A 20,330-nucleotide genomic window follows, 5' to 3' on the forward strand; every position below is an offset into this window, starting at 1 on the left:
ATTATACTAGCCACCCGCAGTTAAATGGATGACTCCTGTCAGTCGATATCCCATTTGTTAGAACTAATAGGGCAGCGCGTTTATCAATACATTCACCCAGTCCACAATAGTGGATTGAATTTGTTCATTTCTGTTAATAAGATGCTTTTCATGAATTAACGACATCCTCAAGACAGGAATAGCGGGTTTCAAAGAGCTGCACTGGAGGTCTTGCATGTTTTAGCCCTTTAACTACAAATGCATACACTGTCTTACATCACAGCTTTATTTTCTACCTTTCGGGCAGACTTTGGTTTCTGTGCATTTAAGGGCAATATTAGCCTCAAAACCTGCTTTAGATAAGAATTTATCACAATGAAAAGTTTTGTTACCTTCATTTTTCTGCTAATGGAGCATTATTTTTGCATGTAAAACAGATGTGAGCAGGGTTCATTTAGAAAGTTAGTCAAAAGCATTACATTTACAAGCTGTGTGGTCAAAAATCAGACCTGGAAAACAACCAGTAACCAAGTCCACATAAATCATCATCTTCATCACACATCATCTTTAAAGCTTAGTCGTTTTCTTGAGTTAAACTAAAGCATTTCACTCTCAGGTGTCAGATGTCAGAGTGTCCTTGAATGCACCAACAATGTTGGTTAAAATGGTCCCTGCTTGTAGTCCTTTACAAGTTTGAAACCTAATTTTCACTGTTATGGATCACTGTCAGTTGTAGTGAATAAATGGAAACCAGCGGCTTGCTGGAAGGTATTGAATTAATCAATAAACTGATTTTGTGCTTTGAAAATGATCACTAATGTAAATTAAACACAATTTTTGATGAAGGCCCTGAGAGGTCCAAACCTGTCAGATCTTTAAACCAATGTGCCTGACTAAATAAAGTCTATTGATATAATATTTTTCCATGCGCTGACCAAAGTGCCTGAAGAATGTTTTCATTTCTGTGAACACTTTTAAAAGCACATGAAGGTTCCTTAGACTTACTCCATGTGAAAATTAGCACTTATTGGAGAAACACAATTTTGATTGTTAAAACATACAGAACCTCTGCTATTGTCTTCTAAGTATAACAGTAAAGGATAACACTAATAGAGTCAGTTTGTAGTTACCAGTTTAGTTACTGTCAGTTATAGAATTTAACATTAGTTTATTTATTTGCAATATATATCTTCTTGGTTTCACAACATTTCTATAGGATTTGCTGATGTCTTTTTTTTCCTCAACTCATTATTTGGAGTGACTTTCATGTGATTCATTGAATAACCATTGTTCTATATGTGATTCATAGCTGTGTAATTATCATGTAAAGGTAATTTTGTCAATGACACTTGTGCTGTCACGTTGGTAATTCCTGCTGTTGTTGTTGTCCTCTGCAGACATATTGCTGAACTTTCGAACTACTTTTGTGAGCACGTCGGGTCAGGTAGTGTACGACGCCCGCTCCATCTGTGTTCACTACGTCACCACCTGGCTCTTTGTCGATCTCATTGCCGCCCTGCCCTTTGACCTGCTGTATGCTTTCAACGTCAGCGTGGTGAGTCTCCTCTGTGTGTGTGTTACTGCGTGTTCATCTGTGGACATTTGTGTGTATGTATTGCTGTAACAAAGAGTGTGGCAGACTGATCTGTGTGATAAATCCGACCACTTAACTTTTAAATCAAAGAAAGAACAAGACTTGAATGTTGACATATTCTCTTTCTCCTCTCCTGCATTCATTTTACACACTAACACATTGATGGCAATGAGCCAACTTTGGAAAATGAGAACAGAAATGCATAATGTCATAGGCTCCCATGTGGATTTATTAGATCAACATTTCATCCAAACTCCTGCTCATCAGACAAACAAATGGCAGAGGGCCAAGCTGATGTTAGTGCACATACTGCAAGTCTAATTGATTTGTATCTCCATGCTCAGAATGTTGAGAGACTGAAAGACTCATTTAGAGTAAAATTCAAATTTGGAGTCATTTGAGAAATGTTTGCTTTCATATGAAGAATAAATTAAAGATCCATCTTTTCAACTACAAATTATGAATAGAACACAATGAAAGAAAGGAAAACTGGGTAATTTAGATCCATGGGTGTAAAAATGTTAGCACTTTTGCAGAGTGGTTAGTTAGTACACTTCAAGGATTACTCCAGTGTATAAACTCATTCTGTTATTATTATGCTTTGCCTGAACGGGTATTGTATGTACTGTATCTGTGCAGTACTTTGGGGTCCACCTGTTGAAGACGGTTCGGCTGCTTCGGTTACTGCGGCTGCTGCAGAAGCTGGAGCGCTACTCTCAGTACAGCGCTGTGGTCCTGACCCTGCTGATGTCCATGTTCGCCCTGCTGGCCCACTGGATGGCGTGTGTCTGGTACTTCATAGGTCGCAGGGAGATTGAAAGTCCTGGCTCCTGGGATATTGGTTAGTACACACTCTTTTTTTTCCACCCACAAAGACAGACTTTAATCGGTGTAGCTACTTTAAAGGATTGGCTCACAATTTTTCAAGTCTGCCCTAAATCAATAGTCAGGCTCCCAAATGAACACTGACACATGCTTTTCTTGCTGTTATCATTCCTTCCGTTCATACTGGCCATTAAGAGATCCCTTCATAATGCACTTACAATGTAAGTGATAGGGGACAAAATCCACAGTCCTCCTTATGTGCACAAGTACATTTAAAAGTTTATTTGAAACTAAGAGAAGGAAATTTTTACTAAAAAGACTGCAACTGTGAAAGCTATCCACGTTATTTGACTGATTGCTGAAGCCTTATATTATCTTCAAATAAACTTTTAAATACATTTTTTCCAACACTATGGATTTTGGCCCCCATTACTTACATTGTAAGCACATTTGAAGGGTATCTTTAATAGCCAGTATCAACAGGAGGAATGATTACAGCAACCAAAACCTGTTTCAATGTTCAAACGGACACCTGACTGTTGCTTCAAAAAAGACTTAAAAACTTGAACTTATCCTTTAATAAAGCCAAATAAAATGTCCCCATTAGGTATTTACAGTAAACTGTGCACTCCTCAAAGGTAAATTTAGTTTCTGTGGGGTTAGAGTGGTGGAAAAATACTCCCTGGAGCAACTTTATGGTCCATTTCTCTGGGTAGAGAGCTTTTAGTGTACAGTTTTTTATTTCAGTCAAGCTTCTAATTGTCACTGTGCATGCACTGTGCAGTAAATAACCTGCCAGTTCCCGACACCAGAATTTCATTTGGGCAAATTGAGCAAATCTTCAGCATCACAGTTAGATAGGATACTCTATCACTCTTCTCAATTATACTGCAAACTCTGTCCTTAGGAAATCATTTCAGGGTTCCCAAATGCAGATTAAATGAGATCTTATTTTATTGCAGCCCTACTTTATGGTTTACACTGATGTGATTCGTAGATTTTAACATAAAAATCTTGCCTAATGCTGCTTTAACTATTTGCACATTCACCTACCCTGTCTCGCTTGAAAGAGTGATTGAAAATGACACCTATCTAACCCTATGCAAAGTGGTGTCAGTAATTTTGTATCCACAACACAGGCACAGAAGCAGTTACGTGGAGAGACAGCCCCTACGTGTCTCAATTTTCAGCACAAATGATGCTTTTAATAAGACGCCGCTTTGTTGATATTCCCTGGGGTCAGCTGAGAAAATCCACGTGTAAATCTGTACTCTCGGTTTAGAAATCTGTGCACATGGTTTATAAAACATGCTCTCAGATTCATAATTCATGCTCTCAAATTACGAACTATGTTATCGTTTAAAATGATAAAAACTCTGAAACAATAACAATAATTAAATACAATTTAATCAAATTAGCCCATGGAGTAATCTAACATATGTGCATTTATGAAAATGTCATATATGTCATGTAGGTTCATACTATATGCTGGAATCACATATATGACATATATTGGAATGCCATATATATCCATATACAACGCTGGAAGTTGTTCTGAGTGATCACCTTTATCCTATGATGAAACATTTCTATCCTGATGGGAGTGGTCTCTTCCAGGATGACAATTCTCCAATTCACAGGACACAAGGGGTCACTGAATGATTTGATGAGTATGAAAATGATGTGAATCATATGCTATGGCCTTCACAGTCACCAGATCTCAACCCAGTTGAACACCTATGGGGGATTTTGGGCCAACATGTTAGACAGCGCTCTACCATCTTCAAAACACCAAATGAGGGAATATCCTTCTGAAGAATGCTATTCATCCCTCCAGTAGAGTTCAGAGATTTGTTGAACTAAATCAAAATTGGAACTTAATTTATAATTCAAGGGCACGGTTTACAAATCCGTGGGCATGGATTCATAATTCAAGGGCATGGATTATGAATCCGAGGGCACAGTTTATAAACCATGTGCACAGACTTTCTAAATGGAGAGTACAGATTTACACACAGATCTTTTTTTTTCCTCAGCTGACCCCAGGGGGGCTCCGTACACAAGCATCTCTCAGCAGAGAATCTCAAATCCTGCGGGTGTCATAAAACCCAGGCATACAACCTGATAAACCTGTAAACACAAACAAACAGGCAGTTTCCAAGGGAGCAAACTTTAATCCTTTTGACTGTGAACTTGGGCGAAGATCAACATCAGTATCTGTGTGTCTTTCATTTTATTATACCTAAGTATCACACAAGCACACACCCACAGACACACAAGCATGCCCTTGAGTCAAACAATAAACTGCAAATGAGCGTGTTTGTGAAGCTATGGATGTCAGGGATATATCTTTTCTGTTTTCTATTTTCATTGAAGTCTTATTCGTTTTCTCACACTTGCGGTCGCCTTCTCCTTCTATCCATCCTTCCCTCCCTCTCTCTCTCTATCGCTCTCTCATTGATTTGTACCAACCTACCTATCATTATCCTTTCAGCAAACCACATAATGACAGACAGTAACACTGCCGTCAATTCTTGTCAGCTGTCCCTCAATTTACCATTCTGGCAGACAGAGTGAAACCAAAACAAAACAAACAAAAGCCCTGCTGCAGTCTGACCTTGCTGTGACACCAGCTGTGATTTACAATTGAGGTCTGATGTCTGCATGTACATTTGTAGTACTGTGGCTGTCAAGTCAGTCAATTGGCCTCTTCGTGGGAGAGCTACAGTTTTTGTCTGCAGGGCTTTCAATAATTCAAGGCCACAGCCATCCCTACAACCCCTCACAGAGCTGTTTTCATCGCACACACACACAGACACACACAAACACACACACACGGACAGATCATATGTTTTTTTGAAGGGATGTTTTAATGCATGATGCAAGGTTTGCCACTCATCTTGCCAGTTTTTTTTTACTTGAGATACCTGTCAGTCAAGCAACAATAACCCTAAATGTACAGTATCCCTCTTTGATTTTTACATTAGAAAAATATCAAACATCCATTAGAGGAAGTGCATCTTAAGGGATAAGGTTTGTAATATTCTATATTTTTCTTACTGTCAACTAACCATGAAAAGACAGAAGCTCACAGGGTGTTAGTCCATCTCTCAATAGTTTCCAACTATCCTACACTGTCGGCGGCACTCAGCCCCAAGCTCACTAATTCCTACTGAGGATGTAAATCTTTAAAAATTGGTCACAGAGAAATAGTTTCTTTTTTCAAAAAGGTTTAGAAATTTCCTTAAGCAGTTGAGCGCTGTAGCTTTTAGCAAACATTACTCAACAGTGGTAAATAGTGCATTTGTTGGGGACTATTGTCATGTGTGGGTTTAATACACACATTTGGTTCATTACTGAGTATTTACGGCAGCAGGAGTGTGTGCAACTGACTTAAAATAAACTATCACCAGTGTTGTCCTTTAAGGTCCTGGTCTCTACAGTCAGTCATGGTGGTTACCTTGTTGTCAGCAGAGAGCCACCCAGCTAGTAGTTTTGTTGTAACAGGAAATATTTAACAGAGGTAAACAGCAATGACAGTAGCACTCAGTGTTATCAGCCATGGAGCCGAATTGGCTTTTTAAATCATAAAGCTGTGTGCTTTTCTCTGTGGAGGCTGTCAGCAGACAAGCACACATGAGGCTACTAAACCTTCCAATGCCGCTTAATAGGACAAATGTCTCATCTGAAACCAATTTAACTCCTCATGTTGCTCATGCTGGTCTATGAATTGTCCGTGCTTGTCCATAATGATTTGCTTTTGTGGACTGAATGTCATCTGTCTTTTTCGTGTAAAAAGCAATGTGAGATTAAAATGTATGGTGGTGCTGGAAGCTTAGAGATGCATTAGCAGAACAAAGTTTGCTAATAAGACATATTTGTACCATTAACCCCTGTTTCACAACGGATTGCAAACCATGCCTCTTCACTGAAGCAGAATAGGGTTTTATGAAACTGGATTGTGTGATACAACTAATACCGTCAGAAGTCAGCACTGTCAAGATGTTTTGCTATTGACAAATGTCTCAAATTTGCATGTCAAAGTTGAACATTGAACTCTACATGAAACAGTTGCTAACATAATTTTGGTGCTGCATCATAGAGAGTATTATTAATTTTTCCATGATATGTTGATAATAGTCACTAACTATCTATATAAAGAAGAGATTACAGAGTGTTGGCAGTACATGCTGCTAGATCATTGGTCTCCCTCTAAGGTTTCTGTCCACCACATACAATCACAGAAGGCCAGAAACATCCCACCCACATCTCTTCCAGGAGTTTAAGTGGCTGATGTCTTTGCTGCCTCACTAGTAGTGGTGTTTGTTTATAGAAAATATTTATTGCAATACAGTACTGTGCAAAAGTTTTAGGCACTAAAAGTAAAGTGAGGATTTTTTCAAAAATAATGCCATTGATAGTTTTATTAATTTATCAGTTAACTTCATACAAAGTTCAGTAAACAGAGGACACCCAAAATCAAATCAATATTTGCTGTGAGCAGCTTTGCTTTTAAAACAGCAGCAGTTCTCCTCGGTACACCTGCACACAGTTTTTCAAGGTTGTTTCAAGTATCTTGGAGAAGTTGCCACAGTTCTTCTGTTGAATTCAGCGTCTCGGTTGTTTCTGTCTCTTCATGTAATCCCAGACTGACTCCATGATGTTGAGATCAGGGCTCTGTGGGGACCAAACCATGTGTTGCAAGACTCCTTGTTCTTCTTGTTGGTGTAGATAGTTCTCTATGACTCTGTACGTATGTTTGGGGTCATTGTCATGCTGCAGAATCAATTTGTGACAGATCAAACGCCTCCCTAATGGTATTGCATTATGGATAAGAATCTAAACATCTAAAGTACCTAAACCTTTTGTACAGTACTGTACATGTGGTTACTCTTCAACATATAGTTAATTCACCCCTGCGGATTAATAAAGCAACTGAGTTGAATTTAAGTGAACTGAAAAATCAGAACAGATTTAATAAGTTTAAACTAGCAAAGACTAACATAGACAACTGAATCTACTGATTGCGGTGGTTTAATTGCAATTATTTGATTTCATTCCAAAATTTTCCTGTTTTGAAAGAGTACTACACCAATTTAGCGTTGCATTCCTGTAACAGTCAATAACAAAATCAATGCAGTAGAACCATATATATATGTCTTTTTTATTCAATGCATTCTTCTTCCATGTCAAAATCTGACGCCCGCATTGCCCACAGCGTAACTCGACGTCAAACAGTTCAGTTGGGTATTCTGATGTGTTATACTAGCAGTAGCTTATGCAGCCTTGAGATGAGGCAGAAATAAGGAGCAGTCTGCAGAGATCTGGTAAGCTCACCTCTGTCAAAAACTACATCCCCAGATTTTCTACACAGCTCCCTCTAGAGCCACTAAAGGCTTTATACAACTTTTTGATGGGAGCAGGAGTTCAGAACCATGGACAGCTCACAAGTGAGTTCAGTCAGTTTAAGCACTCAAGGGAGAGATCAGCACCTTGGACAGGGGCAGAGAGGCTGCAAAGGAACGCTGTGTACGGTTTTTACCAAAAACTATAAAGTTTACTTGGACATATAAAGACAGTAATATGGTTCAAGAAAATGTATTTCTAGTTTACCACTAACACAAACAATACATGAAAAATTAATTGAGTTAAACCATACGAATACTGTCACATTACATTAAAAAAAATCCTGCCCTTTCACAGCTAAACAGTCACACACTGAAACCAGAAACAGAAACAGACATCTGCCTTGTCTTCTCCAGAGATGCAGACTTCATTATTGTGGTGCTACCATAACATCAGTAATGTCATCCACATTTTCTTATGCAACACAAGACAAAAAAAAAAAAGTTTATGTTTTTCGATTTTGATCCGAATGCATGGACATGCATGGAATGTATCGTCTTAATCAGGTCCAAATTTCCTCAACATGGCAAAGGTTAAGTTGTACTAATGACAAAGTAATTAGGAAACTACTCAGGTGTTAAATCCTCTAATGTTGTTAGTTTAGCTGCTTGACTGGGACTCTGCTCAGAGCGCGATTGTCACTTCTGCTTAATTATGCTGGCAGGCTGGTCTCACTGTCTGGGAGCATAAGCATACACACATACACACACAATCACACACACACGGGGTCAAAGCTACTTGCCTGAAGCATGTGATGCTGGAGATCAATGAATGGATGCATCCATATTGTATTATTCATATTCCCTCTCTTGCTATCTCTCTTTTTCTGATTCTGCTTTCAGAGGCTCAGCTGGGTTTCACCACTCCATACAACCTCTAACACACACTGCCTCTCAATAATTTATCCTTTCTCCTATATCTTCCTACTTTCTGTCCTTTCTCCTTCTTCCAAAATGAAGCACATTTATTTTTCAATGCCTCTTTTTATTATTATTATTATTAATTGTAATTAGAGGGCTTGTTTGCACTTTTGGAGTCATGGTTTTTGATTTGTTTATTTTGTGGGGTAAGAAGAGAAGGATGTACATGTTCTGGTGAACTTGATGAGCAGAAGGAGTAAAGTGTGTAGTGTGGGATCCACAGATCCAGGGCAGGTGCTACAGGGACTGATGATAGCTTGCCTCAGTTTAAGATGCCTGTTGCCAAAAAGTGGACAGTACAGGACATATTCAGCTATGAACGGACTTTGTGTGCAGAGGGAGATGATACAGAATGAAGACATCTATTTAATTTATGGGTAACACTTTACTTTAAGTCCCTCTATCTAGAATTTATAAGCAGATAATGAATGACAACATAGTAAAACACAGTTGTAATAATATTGCTGACAAATACTATACATTAATAAACACTGAGAATGTCCTTATATCTGCTTATAACTACATTATAGTGTGTTATAAACCATTTGTTAAAGTAAAGTGTTACTTATATATCTTCAATGATAAAATAGGTAAAATACATTACATTTTAGGAGTTACTAAAGAAATTTTTTAAATGCATCTCTCTCTCTCTCTCTCTCTCTCTCTCTCTCTCTCTCTCTCTCTCTCTCTCTCTCTCTCTCTCAGGTTGGCTCCATGAGCTGGCCAAGCGTCTGGGTAACCCCTACTTCCTGTCCCCCCTGACAACGCTGGTCCACACCACAGTCAGCAGCCTCCCAGCCAACAGCAGCCAGTGGAACGTGTCAGGGTCAGAGTTCGGGGGGCATGGCTCCTGGAATTCCAGCCAATATTACGGAAACATGTCGGGGGGCGAGGCCATGTCAGGGACGGACACCGGGGGTGGGGGCGGGAGTGGGAGTCTCAGGGTGCTGGGTGGGGGCCCGTCAATGCGTAGCAGCTATGTGACATCACTCTACTTTGCTCTGAGCAGCCTGACCAGTGTGGGATTTGGAAATGTGTCTGCCAACACGGACTCAGAGAAGATCTTCTCCATCTGCACCATGCTCATAGGAGGTGAGAAACATGTGCGTGTGTGTGTGTGTATGTGTAAACCCTCTTCCCTCTTTGTTCCTGCACTTTGTATGCACGTTACTGTTTCCTCTAAGGGTGTGAAGCACTGCTTCTCCTCTCAGTCTTAAGTACTCACTCAGCTCATTATCTAGTGCCAGTGAGATATCAACACACAGCTGAGCACATTTTGTTCTGTCCCTCGCTCTTTTCTCATATTTTAACAAACAATAGACCCGTGCACACTTGTATACAAAAACATCCATTCACCATCTCATTTGTCTCACTCTCTTGATTGAGGGGTTTCATTGTGTATTGTTTTTGCATTAGTTTAGGTCATGAGACAAGTAATTAGTTTTTGATACATGCAGGATTTATCTAAAACATTTCTTAGCTTTGCAACACAGGACGTTTTCAACACAGACAGTAACAGACATACAGGATTGTGTGTCCTTGTTTTCTCATTATAAAATGGTACATTGCGCAAATTTTACAAACACAGATGGCTACATCCTCCAGAATATGACCTTGTATCAGCAAAGACCTAGTCAGTAACAATACCATTCAGTAATGGAGTTTTCTTCAAACCTGAGGTAAGACTTTTGAAAGTGGGTTCTGATGCATTTACTCAAAACTCAAAAAGCAATATACATTAACATCAGTGGAAGAGAGTCAGTAAAATGCTTGAATAGGTATTTGCCACACATTGATTCATATATATAGCCTACATTTTAGCAACCTGCGTACAGAGGATATATTTTGTATGAGCTCAGGTTCTTTAATCCATGAGTGGGAGCAGCGAGCATCTTTTCATACAAACACCCCTCATTTTTAAAGATAATTAAATATATGAATGAATTTTGTCATGAAACAGAAGATTAATGGAAGAAATCGGAAAAAGACATTCTACTCTGTCTTTCTCACTCTGCGACTGAGCAGACCTGACAGTCCATTATGGCAACATATTACTATAATCAAGTGAAGTGAATGATATTGCTTTGATGCAAAATATTGCTGATTGATTTTATATGACAATTAAAATATAAATGTGCACTGCAGTAGCTACAGTCATTGAGGCTATAAACAAAATAAAGCCTAATGGCTTATTTCCAATGTGGTCCTCAAACACAAATAAGCACACAAATGCATTTGCATGTTCAAAGCTCTCTTCATAATATAAAACATAGATTACAAATGATTGAAAAACCTCTCTGAATTTACTCCCTGGCTGTCATTAACCAGGCTTTTGTGGGAAATATTCCACAGTATGGCAACAGAATGAAAAAAATGTGTTTTTGTGTTTTGATTAAAACAGATTTTTGTTGAGTGACCTCTTGTGAAATAGCTGAGTGTCTCTAATTACTGAAAAGTAGTTTCCTAAATACATCAGGAGCACCCTCTTAATTGTCCCAAAGTACCTATATCGTCTCCATGTGGATGGAGTTAAATTACCCTTTTTTAACAATCTTTGTGCCTTTTGCCTTATTTTTAATGAGTTGAAATAATATTCTGCCAGTCTTTGGAAATAATAAGTTGGATAAATAGAGTATCTATTGGTGCTTTACACAAGCATGAAAGATGTGTTGGATACATACAGTACATACAGTCCTACTTATTGAGCTCTAATGCACATAGATTCTGATATGGACAGAAGGGACATGCAAAAGATGGAAGACATCATCAAGCATCAATGACAGCTCAGCTAATGTGTGTAATCAAAGCAAAGATCATTTTTGACATCAGTAACATGTAGCATTAAGAACGTCACCCCCCTCCCGTCTTGGATCAAAGTGAGTGGATCAGGAGTGGAGTTGTTATTGTAAGGGTCATTATAACTTGGACGTTATTGATTAGGTAAATTATCTGCAGCTTGTCCAGTTGTTTAGTTTATTTGTGAAAGCCATGCATCATTTTATCAGGAGAATCCTGGTAGCAGCAGTTTGACCAGAGCTGCGATATCCGCCATTGGCCTTAAGTTCATTTCATCATTAAAAAATAAATAAAATTGGAGTTTTTGGATGACTTGAAGATAGATTGGAGCATAACTTTACTAGCCCAAATCAACAGATTGAACAAGCAGACAGAGTGATAGAATCTCAGGTAAGGTATTAAAAAGGTTTGAAAATTGTGAATATTGTTTTAAAATTAAAATAAAAAAAATCACAAAACAAGTGTTTTTATATGCAAGTTTTATACCAACATACTGTACATTCAATAATGACAGCTAAGTGTTTTTCAAAGTCAAGCTTTTTGTGTTTCTCTGTGTTTTCGTGTGTATATGAAGGAGAAAAATAGATAGAAAGCAAGTGTACACACACACACAACTGTGTATATTGTAAAAAAAAATGTCCTTACCAAAGTCAAAACCAAACCTACGCTCTTGCTGATGCATATACAATCAAGAGAGCTGAATGTTCAGGATGAAAGCAATAAATGAAGAAATGAGAAAGAAAGGCAGGATTTGAAAGGTTTATGTGGTGAGAGAAATGCAGAGATTTATGGTCAGAGGAAGCAATGGTTTGTGGGGATGTCTCAGGCTTCAGTGCACATTAAGTGGGCAGTAAGAGACAATACAAATACACACACACACACACACACACACACACACACACACACACACACACACACACACAGAGATGTTCACTATTAAACTTGTGAGGACATTGTATTGACTTGCATCTATTCCTTGGTGGCTAACTTTAACCAGAACTACCCACATGCAGTGATGTGGGCTCACATGTGATGATGTGAACAGAAACATTACACACTGCAGACAATAGATACCATCTGTTGTCAACATTTCTTGCATGAAACAATAATACAGTCTGCAGTTTTCAAGTGAAAGGTGCTATTGTGCCTGAATCTGTGCTATATCCCTTTAAATGTTAAAGGGGTCCTATTATGCTCTTCCTTATTTTCCGTCATATATATAATGTTGCAATGTCGGATATTCATGTTGTAGAAATAATCTCTGTGAGCAAAAAGCACCAGTTTCAGACTGCTCTGGACACTCTGTCAGTTTCCAACAGTTTTTTCTACTTTCAGCGTGAGCTGATGTCATCTAGTGACTGATTTCGTTATATGGTCATCTGCTCCAGGCGGAGCGCCCACAAGTGCTCCAGTGTTAGTGCCGGAGTTCACTGCTACGCTCCAATAACATTATGGCATTTTTCCACTGTTTTGGGGGTAGTCACGCCGAGCCATGACTCGAGTTGAGCTGGCACACTCTGAGTGCATAATAATAATCAGGGCTGAAAATAGTTCACAACAAATGCACTGTATACTTCCATTAGTAAGAGTAGAGTGAGATGTATTAAAAACTACAGTGCCAAGCTGTTTTAGGAAATTACTGAACCTTTTTCTAAAAAAAATAAACTATATTGTTATCATTTTTTAAAGATTTACATGGGTTCAGGGCCGAGTGCCAGAGACAGGGGAGGGAAATCAAAAAATATTGAGAGATTAATGCATTTTTGGTTTTGGTCTTACATGGGATTTGTTGACAATAAGAAAAACACAGAATAACATCAGCTTCATCTATTAGTAAAATTTGGGTTTTGGAATGAGTATAGGTGTTACTTTTGTGTTGTATTGAGTTTTAATAACTTTGCACTGGCAGTGATGTGTGTATAATTATGGTCATCTAAAGTTAAAAAGGGAGACAAGAGAAAAGGGAAGAGATGACATGACTTAATGAATCCCTCTGAATTTTATCCTACTGAGTTTGGAGTTCTCTAGTGGTCATCTGCCCTAAAGCAGTAACAGACAGATATTTATACATTTTTGCACCAGAGTTTTCCAAAAATGTGAGTTGGGTCGCTCCGCCTGAGGGAGCAGTCATCCTAAGATAATGTCATTAGTCTGGGTTTCAGTGGACTGTGTAAGTGTCCTGTAGTCTAAACGCTGTTTCAGCGGCTTTTCTACTCGAGCAAGAATTAAATTTAGAGAGAGGGAAACTGCTATGCAGTACACTTAGGAAAGTGCATTATAAAATAGACAGCCCCAGTCATCACTTGGTGATATGTGGTTAGCTGTTCAAATTCAGCACAAACCTGACTGTGGAACTGTTTAATAAAAATGAATGTCACAACCACACAAGAATCATTGCTCATACTGGGATTAGAGTTGTTTTGGGTTTTAGAATAATAATTGTGTTGTCCTCATAAGTGTTTTGTTCACTAGTAAACAACATTTGAATTATTTTTATTTCAGCAGTGTATTACTGCCATTGGTGGAAGCAGTAATCCACTTGAGGCAGTGCTTTACAGTGGTTTTAGAGCAGCTAAGTCGTTTTAAGCTCTGTCCTTTTTAACTTCTTGGGGCTTATAAAGACTTCCAACAAAGCTTCCCGCTGTGCAAAAGCATTATGGGATTTTCCTGTGGGCCATTGTAGACATTAAACCTTAAAACATAAAAACATTAAAGTAACAGTAATTAAATCTGCATCATACTAAAAAACACAGCACCATAAAGAAACCTTTCCTCTGTCTTATCAGCACTGATGCATGCAGTGGTGTTTGGTAACGTGACGGCCATCATCCAGAGAATGTACTCACGTCGTTCGCTCTACCACACCCGCACCAAGGACCTGAAGGACTTCATCAGGGTCCATCGGCTGCCCAAGGCCTTGGAGCAGCGCATGCTGGAGTGTTTCCAGACTACCTGGTCGGTCAATAATGGAATAGACGTCAATGAGGTGAGTTATGATGAAATGTTATGACTTATGATGAAATGTTTATACCGATTCTATCTTCAAATTAAAACCTTACCCCTGCATTAACATGAAGGTCATTTTATTTAAAATGCCATTAAAAAGAAATAGAAACAATATTTTGTTTGGGGGGGGGCGTTGTTTCCTGAAGGTTTGAGATTGTATGTGTTGCTTGTTAGCAAGAAACAACACCCCGATTACTCACCGGAAAACCTTGCTGTTTTTCATTTTTCAGCATTTCCTACATTCACTAGAAAATAGATCAATAAAAAACATTGATCTCACCTGGGGTAATTGGAAAAACATATCAAACTGTCCCTATAAGGCAGTGGATCCCATATGTTTTCTGAAACATCCCAGTTTGGAAGCTGATTTTTATTCAAATAATAACATTACCATGAGCATGGCCTCCCACAATGTTTATCTTTACTTCTTTTGTGCAAATGAATGCATGTGTGTTATATGGAGTGGAGCAGGTGGACCCAAATGCAGGAGACCGTAGGCAGAGCAAAGCTGAAGAATAATGCCTTTATTCCAGGCTCAGGTACAGGCAAAGTAAAACTGAATATAATTGAACAAACAGAGCAGAACAAACTGAACAGAACAAAGGATCCAACAACACAAAACTGAAAACCAGCACTTAAATACAAACTAAACTGACAAGGGGATGAGGTGCAGGTGGAACAGAAGAACAGGAAAGGAACTAATAGGCTGGGGAAGACACAGAGAGCAGAGCAGGGTTAACAAGACTAATGTAGGGCAGGTGTGGAGGGAGAGTGTGAAGGGAAAAGCAGGCTGGGGTCACAGGAGGAAAAACACAGAGGGAACTAAAAACCCAGAAACAAAATCCTCTCTACAGTACCTCACACTAACATTTTAAACCTTCAAACATACAAGTGAAACCAACATAAGAAACAACAAAAGTCTGACAGATTGTTGAATCATTTTAGCATTTTAGATATTTACAGAACATCACCCTTCTGTCCATCTACAGATACCCCTTCAATCTATCCATGAATATCGATAGCAAACAGATCAATAATCATAAAGGGCATCTATGGCAATGTAAGATCACAACACAGGATTAAACAGTCAGTTCATCTTAATATTCAAAGTATCTGTCCTTGTCCCACTCAGTCAAGACTTAACATCACAGGGAACAAAAAGCTGAGGGTCTCTGGTAGACTGGTGGATAATGGCAGCTAAGGAACATAGAGCCAGCAACATTTATACAGTGAAAAAAAAAAAAAGTTTATTTGGCTTTAATTCATTTTTTCCTGGTCATGTGAGGTCATGCAGTGACTCTGTTCCCCAGTTTGGGAATCACTGCTTTAAGGTGGCTGAAGATGACAGAGTTTCTGTGAAAAGAAATGTTAAATGTGAACCTGCTCTGTCTTTACAGCTTCTGAAGGACTTCCCAGATGAGCTGAGGGCAGACATCGCCATGCATCTGAACAAGGAGCTGCTTCAGCTGCCCCTGTTCGAGTCAGCCAGCAGGGGCTGCCTGCGCTCCCTCTCCCTCATCATCAAAACCTCTTTCTGTGCCCCGGGAGAGTTCCTAATCCGGCAGGGAGACGCACTGCAGGCCATCTACTTTGTCTGCTCTGGGTCCATGGAGGTCCTGAAAGACAACACTGTGCTGGCCATACTGGGTAAGTCAGTGGGACCAGGAGTTAGTTACAGGCAGCAATGTTCATGTTCATTTGAATGTTGTGGTTCCCCAAAAAAGACAAAGTTTTCCCTCTGCTGAGGTTTTGAGATATCTAAGATTTACAAATAGCCATAAAGGGGATGCAAGCAACTATTTAGATTTTATTATAGTCATTTGATTACTTTTATTTTTTCTAATATAATACAGAATTGTGTCTAAATTGTACCCAGAGGATAATAGAATATTGTGGAATTTGTTTAAAAATGGCATCTGCTGACAATGTGTCTGTGTATTTAGTCTGGTGGAGCGGGTCCTTGGAAATAACTCAAACAACATATTTGCTCCCACTTGTGTTTTTTTCCTTCAATATTCAAGCTATTTTTCTATTTTTTTACCCAAATTACCTCAGTCTATATTCAAATTAATGGCGAGACGGGAACAAAAACTGCTAATGAAGCGGCTTTAGTTGAAAATCCAGAGCTATTTGATTTGTTTACTGTCCGATTGCAGAATTACATTCTGGTTACCTAATTAGACTAAAATGCAACAGGGGTAGCCTATTATTTGAAGGAAATAATGTGTAATAGATTTGGATGAAAACGACACAGCAATCCCACAGTTTGACAATTACCTGTCAGTCTGAGATTTAATGAGAGGATTTGGTATGATCGTGATCTGCACTGTGTTGCATAGTTAATGAAAGGGAGAATTGTTCATTTGAAGAACACTGTGATAAGAGCCGGGCGAATATGTCTATTTTATATCAAATGCTGTTAAGGGAAGTACAGACTTGAGGTCTTTGGAGAAAAAAAGAGCGACAGATCATCTCTCATTTCAGTGATTACAGTTAAAATAATTTCACAGTGCTGCGTTTGGTTTCATCCAATCAGACATGCAGAGCAACTTGATCTGGATTCAAGTGGAAATTAAGGTTGATGAAGGAGACAAAGGAAAGAAGGAGGAAGGCAGGACAGAAAGACAAATGTGATATGTGTGTTTCTGTGTATGTGTGTGTGTGTGTGTCTGTGTATAGTTGTATGTATGTGTATGTGTGTGTGTGACACTGAAACAACAGGGAAGGCAGGGCTGAGAGACAGCTGATAAAGAGCTGCTGTTTGTGCTCTGCTGCTTTAGTTATCACCATGCGTGGCACACACACACAGTCACGGCTTCCCACAGTGTTAAGCCTGTGAGATATAATTCTTCTGTCCATTGTGAATAGAGATGCAGGAAGTCTTTCTATCAGACCTGACATATGTCAGGGTTGTATAGACACTGACAAAGAGATGAATGAATTAGGTTGCTCGATCACTTCTGTTTCCTATTTCTCCTACAGATGGACAAAGCGGCATTCCAATTTTTATATTAACCAACATTTAGTTCACTACTCGAAATCACTGTTCAGCTTCTGACCAATTCATAAAACATTTACAGCATATGTCGTTGTGTGTGTCAAATCATCTGACATGCAAATTTTTTTCATTTTAAGTTCCTGACGGCAGCAAAAGGAAAAAACTGAGCAGAAACAGACAGACAAGGAAGAGTTTGACGCCCTCAGATACAAACTTCATCGAAGGATCAAAGTGATCTCCGAGAAGAGTGACGCATCAAAGTAAATCATTAAAATAAAAAAATTTCGAAATTTCAGGATCACCACTTTTTCATTTAATTGTGTGCAAGTGTTGATAGTCTAACGATGAGTTTGACTGATGATGCATTTATTATCCAAGAACACTTCAAGGTTCAACAGTTCATGCAACTAGAGATCACACGTTTCATAGAAAACTGTGAAAGTCTTCCAGTCAAAGAAAAGTCTTCAAAACACACCAAAACAATGTGCTCTGCAAAGGAATGAGCTGTTTTGGAAATGGTTTGAAGGTGCAACAAAACTGATCTCTGTTGCTATATGAGCTGTCTTAGGTGTTTCAAGATTTCAAAATATTCTTTTTTCGTCGGAAGTCTTTACTGTCAGCCAGCAGCTGTGAATAGTGCTCTGTTCAGGGTGAAGTTGATGTTTTGTAGGCGGCTTGCAGGTATGTTTCATAACTAGGCACATGCTAAAATGAAATCTTAGTAGTACGATCTGCGATATTGCCTCAGTCATTACCAAAATAACAATCTGACAGCATTTAGAATAATTTCTATTTTTTCTACGGCACAGAGGAATAAGATATATCAGGCTTTGGATGCACACACCATAGTTATAAGTAGGATGAGTTCATTGCTGGTTTGGCTCTGGCACATGAGATTTGTTGACAATAAGAAAAATATAAAAATTGCCAGCCTTATCCTTAAACACTTTGAACACCCTCAAATGGTGAAATCATTTGAAGCCACAAAAAGAAACATATAGTTGTCTAAGTGGTTAAAATGTCTTGACAAACTATGTACGTAAAAGTATGAACTGGTCAGGTGGAACAGGCGGTGATGGTGGTGTCACACATAAAAAATCAAGGTTTTCACACTCTGAGATCGAATTTTGATTAATGCTATAATCATGTAACTGTGTGAGGAAAACAGTGAGATGTATGGACCTAAAACCAGGGAGGCAGAGAGAGAATAAACGGTGTGTACGTGTGTGTGTGTGCGTGCACTGGCATTTGTGAAAATTTGTCTCTGGAGATGTGAAGGTGGACTTGTGTTCCAGTGAAGACTAATATTAAACAGGACACTGATTTGCAGACAGTGTGTGGGTGGAAAAGTCAGAGAGTCATGTAGAGTCGGCTGCTTATACCACAAATATCACAACCACCAGTATTACAGTTTACTTGTCATCTCTGTACCTTATTAAAATTCAGACTTCATTTACTCCATTCTATCCATTTACCAAAGAAGCATATGAATGCTTTTTCTTTCCTTTGTTCTCACTATTTCCACCTTTTCTTGTCTGTGTGATGTGACCGCTGCACTTGTAGATTGATGTCAGTTTTGCAGACTACCCATGTGCACCAAGAATGGATGGATGAGCAGGTAGATGAATAGATAGAAGGATGACCTGAAGAACTGATTGAACAGATAGAGGCCCTTTATAGGATGAGTCTCATTTCACTTTTCTTACAGCGGTAGAGCATCCATTCACGATACACACACTGTCTGTTTATCTGAGACGTGCAACCGTGTCATGTTGCCTCTGTTTGTACTGATAGATGCTCTCCATATATGGATGCTAAGTTGGGATTCCCTTTGAGAGTGATGGATGAGTTATAACGGCTAATGCATGGAAATTTAGGATCAGAGAGATGCGGTTTTGCCCTTCCCTGCTCACCATTAGCCTGCGTATGTTTGATTGATGAGGAATGCCTCTCATCACTGTCAGAGATGCTTATTTAGAAAGCAGCAGAGTTATAAAGTACTTGCCATTGGAGTAAAGGCCAAACCATAGATTCACGAGGACATGAAACATCAATAAAATATTCACCAGATAAGCAGCCATGCCTCACATAATAGCCCATAAACTGCTTTTACTTATTATGTATTATTCTATTATTGTATTTAACATACTTAAGTATAATGACCAGTAGTACAAATAATCATCACATCTACACCATCACTACCACCAACCTACAGACAAAACACACACTCCATAGTTACATCTGCTAAATGTTTCCCACCAGTTTGAGGCCTTAGTGTCTACTTTAAAATGCACAATGTTACATGAAGATAAACTGTATCTTATCTTAGATGGGTAGATTTCATGAACAAATATTTTAAATATTTTATACACGGTCACAAATTTCATCCATGAAACAAAGTAAAATATCGACTTGTTGAGTAGATTGTATATAACATCAAACACTGTCTACATGTTGATATTGATATGTTGATATTTTTTTCTGTTTCTCTACATTTAGAGGAGCCCATTTTACCGTGAAATCAGTTATATTCATTTATTTGTTGCAGTTGGTGATTATTTAATGTACACTTCAAGTGTCGAACAACATGGGACCTGTTCATCAGCACTCCAAACTGCATTTTTCCAGTGTTCAAGTGGTGGAGAGTTGTACACACCATCATCTCTGGTGTTATTGTATTGTTTTAATATTTTGGCACACTGATTGAATCCTTATTCAAGGGGAACTTCGGTAACTTAGGTTATGTCTAAGTGACTAATGGGGACAACAAGTTTTGAAATTGATCCAGTATTGAGCGAGAGTGTTT

General features: G+C 38.7%; 1 protein-coding gene across 1 annotated transcript in view; it reads left to right on the top strand.

Moving 5' to 3' along the window:
* kcnh3 (potassium voltage-gated channel, subfamily H (eag-related), member 3) overlaps nt 1-20,330 on the top strand; it is a 134,162-nt gene that overhangs the window by 98,303 nt on the left and 15,529 nt on the right. Inside the window, exons 6-10 of the mRNA XM_042425601.1 lie at nt 1,377-1,534; nt 2,213-2,414; nt 9,430-9,816; nt 14,307-14,506; nt 15,924-16,173. Of these exons, the coding sequence (XP_042281535.1) occupies nt 1,377-1,534; nt 2,213-2,414; nt 9,430-9,816; nt 14,307-14,506; nt 15,924-16,173 (1,197 nt within the window). The remainder of the gene's footprint in view (nt 1-1,376; nt 1,535-2,212; nt 2,415-9,429; nt 9,817-14,306; nt 14,507-15,923; nt 16,174-20,330) is intronic.

The sequence above is a fragment of the Thunnus maccoyii genome, chromosome 11, assembly GCF_910596095.1.
Source record: "Thunnus maccoyii chromosome 11, fThuMac1.1, whole genome shotgun sequence".
NCBI classification, from domain to species: Eukaryota; Metazoa; Chordata; class Actinopteri; order Scombriformes; family Scombridae; genus Thunnus; species Thunnus maccoyii.